This window comes from Rhipicephalus sanguineus, chromosome 7 (assembly GCF_013339695.2).
Source record: "Rhipicephalus sanguineus isolate Rsan-2018 chromosome 7, BIME_Rsan_1.4, whole genome shotgun sequence".
NCBI lineage: Eukaryota > Metazoa > Arthropoda > Arachnida > Ixodida > Ixodidae > Rhipicephalus > Rhipicephalus sanguineus.
Genome location: NC_051182.1, coordinates 111,258,132 through 111,271,172, shown reverse-complemented (window position 1 = coordinate 111,271,172; position 13,041 = coordinate 111,258,132). Strand labels below are relative to the sequence as shown.

The window sequence follows — 13,041 nt, the reverse complement described above, 5'->3', positions numbered from 1 at the left end:
CAAACAGCAAACGCTAGATATTGTGCTGCCATCTGTGAGGCATTGTGAGACTCTTCATGGCCTCCAAGATGGCGAGCGTGCGGCGTATATCTTGGAGGCCATGCGGCTCTTGCTTTAGATCAAAAACCTGTATGTACCATTCGCGCGCGTCTAACAATACACATTAATAAGTATGCACTTAGTGGTTGAAATGCGCACTAGGGGCCGGATTTCGCTACTGCGTTCAACTCTTAAAGGCGAAGCTTAAGAATCCCCCATTTTTTTTTTTTTTTCAAAATAGCAACAATTATATCTACATGCATCCATTCCATACTTTTGCAGACAGAATCATCACCACTTTCCATTACCAGACAGGATTATCACTTTTCTTTTGCAATCCTGAAACCTGGTAAAGGACACTTATAAGCATATATTGTGAGGATTCACTCTGCAGAAAGCCCGAGAGTAATGGGCGAAAATCTCCATTGCTTTCCATGAAATTGCACGTTTTCTCTGTTGCGCACTGAGCTATAGAGAATTTTTTTTCTCTGTGTTCACTATAGAATGTGGCTAGGAATGATTGCCCTTCCATGTTTTGCTTGTGTCACATTTTATATCAAGCAACGAAGTGAAACAAACCATAGGAGAGCATTGAATGTTATAAGCATTTTATATTGAAGCATTCATTCAACTTGACGAAATCAGTGGTCAGTGTTTTAGTGCAATTTACATGAACAGGTATTCACCGGAGGTACACAACTTCAGGTGAACGTCAATATACGAACACTGATATAACAAAGTAATCGACGAGAAAATTTGCATTGTTGCTATAACAGTAGCAGATATACACTTGCAAAGAAGCTATTGGTTACAGAGCAGTTCAGTTTGAGCATTTTGAAGTTAACTGGGATTTCAGTACAAAACATCAGTTAAAATTGGCATTAAAATTGTTGATATACATAGGACATACAAACCACCACATAAAGCTTGACTAAGACAAAATATACACTAATGGTAATATAGAAAAAAGTGATTACATTTACTTGTATACTAGAACTGGTTGATTTTACTTGTATAGTAGTTCTATTTGTATAGTAGAACTGGCCGATAACAATGTAATGCAATCATAAATGTGTAACTATTCGCCTCTGCCTCACTCCATTAAACTCTTTGCACACTACAACAAATGCAAGGAGTGGGGCATTTTGTGTTAGCTCTAGACTTGCTGTGAAACGAAACCTCAACTTTATGTTTGCATATTGCCCATACTCTATGAAAATTTTGATGTTCAGAGCACAGGGTTGCACACAAGCTATGGTAAATTTTATACTGCACGTATTTTACCATGCATAGCCTACATCTCCAGTTACAACAAACAAATATAAAATTCCAAATTTATAACCCTGTGAAATAAGCTATGTTTTGTACAGTGTGGTGGGGTCAACTTTTTGTACGTACCCATTCACAATATTTCTAAGAACCTCAGCAATGAATGCAATGCCATTCAGCTGGGTAATGTAACTCGTAACCAATACTCCTGCTTTTATTGGGGTTTTTTTGGCTTCCATAGGGCTGCATGGCCATTGTGAATATATTTGAGTCTACACAGCACTCGAGTAAATTTGGTGGCAGACAGTGAAGCAGCGCTGGTTAAGCTTAACAGCCAAGGCAGGCAGGCAGTCTCTGGATGTTTGACACTCGCGAGTGCTCAGGCCTGACACGTGCATGCCGTTGGATTGAAGGACCACAAAAGCAGTGAGCAGGCCTACAAAGTTTGTATATATTTGTGCAGAATGGAACATGTAAAGTACAGCCACAGACTAAAAGCAATATGTCATATTGCTGATATGCTGTGTTAACTCACCATCCATAGTTGTCTTGCAAAGGCAATGATGCTGGCCACTCTAGCTCCAACTATATTCATGATATTGGTTCTCGTTTTGTATCAGATTGCACTACCCGAGCAATTCTCGACAAAAAAGGCAGATGTTTGAATTAGATAAATGCTGCATTCTTTCATTTCAAGCTGGCAATTTCTTGTTAAATATCTTCCCGGGGCAGGTCGTAAATTGACAATGTTGACAGGATACAGTGTGTGTTCCATGACATTCAGTGCACCTTAAGTGCTGCGAATTTGGGCACTGCTGCTATTGGATCATTACTGCAGTCACCATTGGGGTCGGGCACATTCAAGATCACTGGCCAAGTTCGAATTACCCGGTTAAAGGTAACCCGAGGATCGAAGTAATAAATGTTTGGTCCCATAAAAGTGTACAGACACTAGCTGGTGCCTTCGGTCGAGGTAAAGTTAACGGAAGTCTACTGTATGCACATAGAGATCATATTGTGATACATGAGGACATGCTGCTGATTTTATATTACCAAATATGATACAGTTGTGCTCAAACATACAAAGTGCAAGATGATACTAATATTAAAAATGCAGGTGATGTAATGGTATATATAAATGTCAGAGAAGGAGTTATGCAAAGAAAGACATGAATGCCACAGTATGCTGAGCAACGAAATGTGGTGGTCAAGGCACAAGCAGGTAGGCCTCACTTCTTGTCCTGTGCACACACGTTCTGATCGGCAAATACACACCATGATGCATAACAGAGGATGTGCGTAGGGGACGATCATAGCTGTTTGCATAAAATAGAGATCCTTAGCGATGCTTGAGAGGCATTCGCGTGTCACTGGGTAAGACATTATGCGAGACCATGTGCGCCACGATAAACATGCAGCTTGGCAAACATTAGCATTCTTTCGGAGGCATGTCATCATCCTGAGAATAGCAAGTTCGGCAGACAGCCATGTACTTGTCAGCACCTCCGATGACTTCCACCTGAAATTTAGAAGGCAGGAATGATGCAGTGAGACACCGCCTCTGATAATTTCACTATAAGATGCACCAACAATTCACGTAGCATGTAACTGAATATAAAAACAGTTAATATCCCTGTTTTTCGTATGCTTTTGAAGTTCTGCTTCTTTGATACAGCATCCACATATATATATATATATATATATACATATATATATATATATACAGTAGAACCCCGCTGTTACGTTCCTCACTGCTGCGTTTTCCCGGCTGTTACGTCGTTTTCCGCCGGTCCCGGCATAGCTCCCATAGGATACAATGTATTGGGAACCCCGCTGTTACGTCGTAACTGTCGGACCGTTCCCATATGATACGTCGCGAAGTGCGCCCGGAGCCGACCGAGTGACTACCAAAGAGAGCGGCCATGGCGCATTTTCACGCAGCTTGGCCTCGTTTGACCGTAATATTAGCCGCATGAGAGGCGCAAGCAACAGAATCTTGCAATTGATGCAAACAAAAGCATGGCCTTCGAGATTCAAATGGCAAAGATGGCGTCTATGACGTAACTGCTCGCGAAAGCAAGGCCTTCGAGATTGGCATTTACTATTGACAAAAGCATAGCCTCTGAGATTTGCATTGCACACACATGGCGTGTATGACGTAATTGCTTGCGAAAGCAAGGCCTTTGAGATTGGCGTTCACTTCTGCCATCGCGTTGGCATAGACTCATCATCATCGTTATTTGTCGGAGAACGGGAGGAGTTCGAGCTGGTTGGAGCTCGCATGGTCGTGCGTGCGGTTCGCGGTCGGACTCGCCGCACCGGTCGTGATTGCGTGTGCTTAGTTCTTTCATGCCTACAGCTGTTGGTGTTAAAAAAATCACATACGCTGATTACATTCCTGTGGATAAGGCCATCCTAAGCTCCGCGTTTCTATCCATCGACTAGATCGCGGCTGAGCGCGCCAATTTTCGTGCTGCTCGTAAGAATTGAAATAAAATTCTGTACCACTAAATATTTTGCCGTTTTTCCTGTTTTTCGGCTCTTACGTTTCCCGTCTCTTACGTTTATTTCCTACGGTCCCTTCAAAAACGTATCAGCGGGGTTCTACTGTATATATATATTTTAACGGCTTGGCTATTATGTATACCCACGCTCTTTTTAGATAGTCTTGACAGTTCCCACGAAAACTGCCAGTTACGGTATTTCCTCGTATATAATCAGCACAAAATACACAGAAAATTTGGAGCTAAAGTCTGGGGGCGACATATGCAAATTGGCTTCACGCCAATACAAGGAAGGCAACTTCACACCAATACGCAAGGGCTTTTCTTTTGTCTCTATTTTTCCACAGTTTGTGGTAAAGGTGCAGGTTATACGCGAGAAAATACGGTATATAGTGCTTCATATTGAAACACAGCGCAAGCAAAACGGGACAGAGAAGACTCGGCATGCGTGTCAACTGGTTCACTTTGTTACGCAAGTTGTATCATTTGTGTCTTATGCACGTGCTTGCTTTCCAAGACATACCAATATTAGTGTCTTTTCGCCAGCTGCACGCATAGGGCTTCTCGAACTGCAGCAATGAATCGTATCTATGATTACAGGGAGAACTTGTGCACGAAAGCCCATGAAGAAATTCTTCCACTGTCTTGAAGCTCGGTATGCAGAGCATACTGAACTTAAATTATAGCTTGAAGTGCTAAATGCTAAATCTTAGGTGTAGCACAGCTATGCTGTCAACATTTATGTAAACGTATATGTAAATGCATCCAACTGGATGCTTGTCTTGCCTGTGTAGTTCTCCGTAAACTTGTTTAACCCATACCATCACTACCACCTTCATGCTTAGTGCTGACACCGGAATTAGGTCCATCACCACTAATGGGACCAAGGAATGCTTACAACGAAAGACGTGCTTTGGCCATGGTAAGGAAGTTGTGAGACAAACAGATTTTTAAAAAATCACACCAACCTCTTTTTCCTGTCCTCGACGTTTTGTATAGGCTGCCTCAGCATAGCATATCATGCAGACAGCAGAAAGTTTTATGACGCTTTCTGACAGCGGCACAAGCGTGAGGATGCTGGGGAAGCCCTGCAGGAAGTGCAAAAAAAAATTAATGTTGTCTGTCCACAGACAAAGTTCCGGTGAACGACTGTAGCATTGAACTCGCTCCCCTCAGCAGTAGCTGCCTACAGCAGGATTTCTTCGGTGTTTTCAATAGTAAGTAAGTGAAAATAATGCACTTTTCTTAACTGCCCAGGTGCGTTCATGTAGACTGCATTTGAAATACACTTTCGTCCAGTACTTAAGCCTTGAAATATATAGACTCCACACATTTCAACTCAATACTAAAGATACTGTTGAGCAGTGTAGTGTAATGGGTTTGTTGGCTAAGATCCATGATGAATAATAAAGTGTGCAAGTACACAAGAAAATAAACATTCAAACGAACGGAAACTTGTGATTAAGAAAAATTGTTTTACCTTGCCTTGCAGTTGCCTGTTTCTGAGGTTACTGACCATGCAATAAGTACAGAATTACGTGACATAACTGGCCCGTGAAGTTCGTGACACTGTCGCAGTTGAGCTATAAAACATTACATCACATTGTCAATGAAGGAATTCTAGCGGGGAGAACTGAGGGAGAAGTTAAGGGGAAACATCTTTTAAATATTATTTCAGCAATTATTGGATCCCAGAAGACATGCGACGGCCCGTGAATTGGCAGATTATCAAATAGAAGTGGTGGAAACATTCTGTTCAGCATTTATTCCTCGGCATAATTCACATAACTGTGCCATTAAATGTTGGCAGGTTTTTGGTAACAGATTGGACCACAGGGTGCCAATGTTTTCTTACAGCAAAAGGAAACCTCATGTTAATTAACCTTCGCCATCCGAGTCGTTCATGAAAAAAAGAAAAATTTCTGGATTGCAGACTTTTTGCAGTGCTCTTTTGAATCCACACATTAAATGAATTCAAAATTTGTTTTCTTGGATTATGTAGAAAAAAGTTATGTATCGGAGAAGGTTGGCTTTCCTACGACGCTTGCAATCATTCCTCGTTCTGGTAACGAAAGGGAACCAAACACATGGTTCTGTTCAGATCATCTTTGGTAAGACAAATTGGGACATGTCCTCACGGGCGACCTCAGCTAGTCCACAGTAGTAAACATGCAAAATGTGTCGACATGCCGAGGTTGTCTATGAGAGGTAAAAGGTTAATGCAGTACCACGAGAAATCGATCTTGTAGGCTTAAAAAAAAAACGGAATAGTCTCGCTGACTGCATACAAATACAGCCTGAAACCAACAAAGACAAGCCAGAAAGGTAGGTTATGTACCGGAAGATGCGTGCAGTTACCTGGCGCTGATACGTCCCATCCAAGGCTGCAATGACTACCACCTTTCCAGCATCTGCCATGTATTCAGCAAACTCCACTATGTCGGGAAACTGCGAGCAAAGCACCCAGCAGTGACAGAAAAGAAATGCTTCACACAGGTCAGTAGAGTGGTAGAGCGCAGAGCATTGTCGTCGCTGCTTTAGCATTATTGATTAATTAGTATTAATAGTGTATGTATTAAAAACATACAAGACAGCCCAATTGACTGTGGGACTCCACTACGCTACTGATATTATATCATGGTGAGTGCCATTTTTGCCTGCCTCTGTTTCTTTAACATGCAAGTAAACTTAATAATTATGGGTATTTTTGTAGTTACCCCTTGTTAACTTTAATATCAACAGCAGCCAAATTTACTGCAATAACAAAGATAATCATTAACAGAACTTTACTAACCATGGCTTTGCAAGGCAAGTTGTAATGGCAGAGTTGAAGTCTGTCAGTGATAGAAGTTACTGGATGTGTAATGCCTTTGAAAGAATGAAATAGTTATAGGATACCCTTAGTTTCGTTTGGATCTGGTTACTGATGTTTCCCAAAATAAATTATAAGGCTGCAACAGGCTGTTGTTAATAGAGATAGATGACCAGTTTTTCTATTGGAATTTTTGCTAGAGATGAGATTCACGTTGCTTACGGCCTCTCCACAAGTGGCGCCATATTTATAGCAGGAACAAAAAGATAATAAACATTCTTACAAACTGTCCTTCGTCAATGCCAATGACCCTGAAGTCAGATGACGCGGATTTGAGGTTTGACAGTGTGGTTGCTTTCACAGCAGCCATGGCTTGCCTGAAAGTTCACACGGGGCAAACCATAAGCACACCTTAAAAAGGTTAGACGACACTGTCTTCAATACGCAAATGCAGAAATGTTTACGTGTATATATTTGTAACGCCATGATTGCAGTAAAACTAAGAGGAAGACGACAGATGGTTGGTGCGGAGTGCAGGAACCAGTGGCTGTTTTCATTGATGCTCGTGTCTAGATCATTTGTAAATAGGCACGCCTCATCTGCAAGTTTCGTGGTGGAGGATCTGTGAATTGAACTATGCAACTGTGGCGTTACAATAAATAAATAAACATATATATATATATATATATATAGATGATGATAAGTAAACTCTATTTTGGTCCAGAGAAGAGATGATTTTTTTTTTCAAGGGTGCATTACATTAGCCAGTTTTCGAATTTCGCATCCGTATGCTCATATTCGTATTTACTATTCATGTGCCAGCGTCACACGGTGCGCTGCCTAACACGATTAAGCCCGATGGGGATCAAATTTCTCAACGCTGGTTGGCTCCCTCCTGCAGCTTGCGAAAAGGAGCCAATCACGATCAAGCGCTTCGTTTCGAGCGTCCGATCGCAATCAAAAGTGACCGCATGACACCGGTCCAAGACACAGAATGGGTGAGAATAAAAAGAAAAAGAAAGACTCGGAAGTTTTCACATTACTGCAGCATGCACACGCCAGCCCATGGCCGTAAACGCACCCATATTGCGCGGGAGCGCGTCAAAGTGTAGGCGGTCATCCTTACCTATCGTGCGTACTTATATTCTCCTCGTCATAACGGGTATCGCCCGCGTACTTGACTATCAGGCACCTGTGGTTTGCAACCTCGTAGCGTTTCAGTCTCCGCATAAGTTCGGTCCTAAGGAGAAAGAAAGAAAAAAAAAAGAGTTGAACACCGCCACGTAAGCTTCGCTTGGCGGGAAGCGCTAAACTGATTAAACCGTAAGCGCCGCAAAAATCCACAGTGGGAATAAGTTTTGTGCACGTAACAGGAAAATGCGCTGTGATACTTACGTTTTGCCCGAGAACATGGGGCCAATGATCAGCTGCGGAGGTAAAATGAAAGCCGTTTTTTCGACCCGTTTCCGGCGCGAAACGAGACTGCAGGGCTTGCAGTAATAAACGTTACCTGAATTTGGCCCCTCGGTTCGTGGGTGACCGGCAAATCGCAGGATCCTATGACAAGCATTCTGGAGGCTTTCTAATAAACGACGCACAAGTTACAACAGCAGGCTAACTGAGAGCAAAAGGTCAAATACTTCAAGAACGACGACTAGCATCAGCAACCAATTTAGGCGGGAACACTAGCAGCCGCCTCAACTGAAGAAGGCGCGCAAAATGTGACGTCCTCGAGTTGTTCAAGCGCCAACACGCCCAGAGAATTTTGTTGTTGTTGTTTGTTGGTTCGCGTTGCGCTGTTTCTCGAATCTTATTACAACTTTTGGGCGTGCTTTAGCTGCGCCGGACATGTGCCACGAACAGTAATAAACTCTCCTCTTCTTAGATCTGTTTTTTATAGATCCACATTTACGCAGGAACAGCATTGCGTTTCTCCTTCAATCCGGCAACCCTGAAGCGCTCACTTGTAGCAGACGACGCTTTTCGAAGGCGGGAACTCGTTTTGCGAAACCAAGCATGCAGAACCAGTCGGATGCTGCGTATTCCACTTGAAACTTCGAGTTTGAGGCAGTGAAGTAGCGGTAGGGTGAGGCGCTCATGTATCTTCCTAATAACATGCGCACCGCGAGCAGGAACGACGCACAGTAGCCGGCCGGGGACTCAGTTGAAAAAGGCTGCCGGTGGGCGGAACGCCATTTCTGTTTTTGTTTCATATTTCCGAGGTGGTTTGGCGAGCCGAGTCTCTCCGCCGCTCACGCCTCGCCTTCTCTCGCCCGTCTCTGACCGGCGAGGCAAAACAAAAATCTTTACTGAAGTTTCCGGGCGAGGAAGAGTAGAAACAAAACAGCGAGAGCGAAACGTCATTCCGCATTCGCTAGGCCTAACCAACGCTACCCGCAGTCGTGTCGTCTGCCAAGGAGTTGTAGCTTCGATCCTCTCTGCAAAACGGAGTTCACTGATCGTAAGGTGAGCGCAAAACTTCACCTATGCAACGCGCGTTGCCCAGAACTGACCACATGCTGGACGAGCCTTTGCATGCTCTCGTGGAAAGTGTTTTTTGAAAAAGATGTGCGAAGTTTGTTCGCGCGCGCGTCTTCACTAGAGCGCGACTCTCTTTTTCCCCTGCAGCGAGTGACAGGTGCACGCGCTTGAATATCATTAGATGCCCGAGCGCTCTGTCGCATTCCGCGGTGCCGTTCTCTTCGTAGTTTGTTTATTTTGGCTTACCTGCTACTTCACGGGACAGTTTTGTTTTCGTTGGTACCGTGCCGGAGTGTTGTTTCGACGCTTCGCGTCGAGGAAGGAAAAGAGCGGTCGCACGGTTCGGTCGTAATTCTTCGTATCGCGTCGATTTGCCGCTCTCTTTCCTCTCCCTAGCTGTTCGCCGAAACAAACAAGACAGTTCCTCAATGCACGGTGTTATCTCGAAAGCCGCTTCAATTTGCATTTTGATATCTCTACGCAAACAGCACGCTATCTCGTTGCGTCGGCTTACGCAGTATCGCGTACGTGCAAGACGGCCGGGGCAGTTAATGTTTGTCAGTCGGTGTTTTTTCGTGTGTGCGTGCGAAAGGGTTGGATTACGCGACGGGCTCTGTACGTGAAACTCGCTGTGTGCGCTCTTGCGTGCGCGGCCAAGCTCGCATGCGGTTCGAATTTGCGCGTTTAAAGTTTCTGCGAACGTGATGCGCGCAGTAATTTAGAAGGCGTGTAGTAATGCCGTCGGAGACTACATTCTTTTTTATTTATTTTTTTATACTCGCTACCTGCAGACATCCCACGTAGTTTGTCTAGCTTTGGCAAAAAAATTCTAGGCGGTTTCGTGGGCATCAAATTTCGCTGAGTGGAAAAATGCATGATTATGAAGTCATTATAGAAGAAATTTCTGTCACATGACTGCCACAGGCGCACGCTGGTATTATTAGCAAGCGCCGCTATTATATTTTTTTAACTTCTATGCAACACACACCGCCAGGGGCGTAGCCAGAAGTTTTTTTCGGGGTGGGGGGGGGGGGGGGGTTCAAACCCTCCCCGAAATTTTTCAGTTTTGTTTGCGTATATATACACGCACACATACAAACGCACGCACGAACATACATAAAGTATGGTTGAACCCCCCCCCCCCCCCGAAAAAAATTTCTGGCTACGCCCCTGGCAAGCAAAACTGAAAAATTTCCGGGGGGTTTGAACCCCCCCAACCCCTCCCCCCCTGGCTACGCCCATGCACACCGCATATGAATGAAAACTGAGTGTGTGAGTACGTGCTTTGAATGGTGTGATCGATTCAGCATGACGAGTTCGACTGAGTCGTGACGTAAGAGGTTAGATGTACGCAGCAGGGTTTAATGCAATGGCGGTCAAAGCTGGAAAACATGCGAACTTCTAAGCATGTGCAGTGATGTGAAAGAGTGCTCTGATGGGGGCCGGAGACTTAACGGTCCAAGTTTCAGCAAATTTTGTTGAGACAATGTTGCCGAAATACGAAAAAAAGCCAACAAAAACCTAATTGAAATTCGGGACGTCACACTGACATTCAGGTGCAGAAATTTTGGCGCGAAATGTAAAAATGAGACCTTGAGTCCTTGACCTTCATTTTCTCCTGTATTGATAAACGTATGATGGTTAAACTTACGGCAGCTGAGTTTTCAAAGAACAAGTTATCACTCAAGACACGTCGATTGTGGCCTTTGGATCGTCTACGCCATTAAAGGGACACAAAGAGAGAAACGATTTTTCTCGTATTAGTAGATTACTCTTTCACAATACCAAAATCACCGCGCTTGCCGCAAGAAGACGCTTGGTGAGCGAGCAAACGCGCAAAAGCACAGTGCGTGTGGGTCGCGACCACATTGAAGTTCCTGCTCTGTTCGCCGTGACGTCATAGATTTTGGCAGCGTTTACTAGAGCCTACGTAGTTCTTAGTGAAAATGAAGTACATTGTCTTCTGAGGGAGCACGAGACTTAACATACCAAGTTTCGGGAAATTTCATGGAGCCAAAGAGGCCAAAGTACGAAAAGACATCTTGACATGAGTGACGTCACCATCGGAGATTTTGGCGGGAAGTTTAAAAGCGAAACTTTTGACATTGACTTTCTCATCTATTACTGAACCTATGTTGGTGAAATTAACGGCACTAGAGTTTTCGGAGTATAGTTCATCAGTCTAAACTAATTTATTGTTTCATTTTAGTGTCCCTTTAAGCTTGACTGCGACCGTTGCAACGTCTTGCAGACGTCGTCGCTGCCGCGGTCTTGCACGAGCGGGTGGCCCTGTTATGCCAGCTTATATCAGTTTCTTAAATTGTAAACGACTGTAGGCCCCTCTACCACGGTGCCAACGGGCAGCATGAGAACGGATAGCCCCGGCTCAAGTACTGAAAATTTTCAAGTATCAAATTTTCAACTGCGAAGCGAATACGAATAATGCAAAGCAAGTGCGAATCGAATTGAATATTTTTTCGAATATTTCAGAATACGAATAGTACAACTACTGACTTTAGCAAAACAAAAATTTTTTTCACCAGCCACACATAATTAAAGTAAGTTTCTTGCACAACAAATAATATGCAGATAACTTAATATTAATGGGAGCTAACAGGCAATAATGCGAAGGTAAGCATAGGGGATGTTATTTGTAGTAATTAGGGTATAAATTTGAAGAAAGTAAAGTGGCCGAAAAGATAACATGCCGCCGGCCGGTCCCTGCCGGCGACAAGTTCGTCACGTGGTGCAACCGCCATTACACATCGTACGATCAAGTCTGCTTTGTGTTCCTTTTTTGGTCAGGTGGCACTGAGTTGGTTGCTCATGCGGCACTAGGACAGCAGCGTTCCCAGGAAGGCTTTGTTTTCCTTTCGGTGTCCATACGCTGCCGGCTACTGGCACTGCACTTCCTCTTGTGCCTCGTACAAGGTGATTAATCCCCTGCGCGAACTCTTGCATATTGCCTTCTGGGCACTCACTTCCGGTATTTGATGCCTAATGTGCATCTCAACAGGGGCTCACAGTCAATAGCACTCCCTGCAAATATTGCAACACTGTTGCATTTGTTTCGCCATGTCCAGTCGACCTGTCCGGGAGTAGATGTGCTCAGCAATCCCTTTGTTAACACAACAGCTGCTTCGTTGCTCCCGTTAGTTCATCCGGCTCGCGGCGCTCGCTCGTGGTCATGTGTCTTAGAGCGCGCTAACGGCATCCTTTCTGCCTGGCCACCTCCGGGACTTCATGTGGCTCCTGGGGCGGGGTGTGCTTCTCACTCTCGACCGCCTTAGCGGTGGAGGATGGTACAGTCAGCGAGATGCCCGAACTGCCTTCTAAGGAAACAAATTAGCATTTTCTGAGGCAAAGTGTGGTTGCTCGAGTTTTAGGAGCTGGCTTGCCAGGTTCTTAAGCTCGGGCGAAGTCCCGCGCCGTAACCTGCATCCATCCATTCAAAGCGTCGTGGAACGCGAAGAGGAACGCTACGCGCGTCGTGTCTTCCCTATAGCCTGGCCCTTAATTCTCACAGGGCGAGCGGGGATCGCGGTCGACAGCCAGGCGAGCGTCGGACAGCTATTTTACAGCGAAAGCTGTTATGAGATCATTTCACCGGCCGTTTTTGGCGCCGTAGTTGTCCGCCGCCGCCGCCGCCGCCGGTGTCCGTAACCAGTATCGATCGAAATAAGAAAAAAAAACGAAATAAGAAAAAAATTCCCGGATGGAACGAGGCTCGAACCTGGGCCCTCTGCGTGGGAGCCCAGTATTCAACCTCTGAGCCATGCCGGTGCTTGAAACTGCTTTGGAAAAAGGTCCTATACAGGCTTCATGTCGGGAAGGAACCACATTAGCATATGCAATATAGCGTGGTAGAAGAGTAAAATAAGCACCAAGCGTCGCACAACGCGAATTCTGTAACGAGGCGTCACACAATGCGAATTG

General features: G+C 44.6%; 1 protein-coding gene across 1 annotated transcript; it reads right to left on the bottom strand.

Annotated features, from left to right (window-relative positions):
* Window positions 1–616: 616 nt before the first annotated feature.
* Window positions 617–8,355, bottom strand: LOC119399750 (thymidine kinase, cytosolic). Its single transcript, XM_037666580.2, has 7 exons — window positions 8,135–8,355; window positions 8,020–8,051; window positions 7,751–7,864; window positions 6,908–7,001; window positions 6,171–6,260; window positions 4,781–4,900; window positions 617–2,827 (listed from the first exon to the last, which is right to left on the bottom strand). Exons 1-7 carry the CDS (start codon window positions 8,192–8,194, stop codon window positions 2,738–2,740), a joined length of 600 nt encoding a protein of 199 aa, XP_037522508.1. The 5' UTR covers window positions 8,195–8,355; the 3' UTR covers window positions 617–2,737.
* Between the last annotated feature and the right edge of the window lie 4,686 nt (window positions 8,356–13,041).

Bases quoted from the DNA above. Each gene is read 5' to 3' on its own strand.
- LOC119399750 (XM_037666580.2), bottom strand. From the start codon at position 8,194: ATGCTTGTCATAGGATCCTGCGATTTGCCGGTCACCCACGAACCGAGG. The intron at 4,901-6,170 runs GTAACTGCACGC...CACTTCCTGCAG, and splicing joins ATGGGACGTATCAGCGCCAG to GGCTTCCCCAGCATCCTCAC. The intron at 2,828-4,780 runs GTTGGTGTGATT...TCTAAATTTCAG, and splicing joins GTCGAGGACAGGAAAAAGAG to GTGGAAGTCATCGGAGGTGC.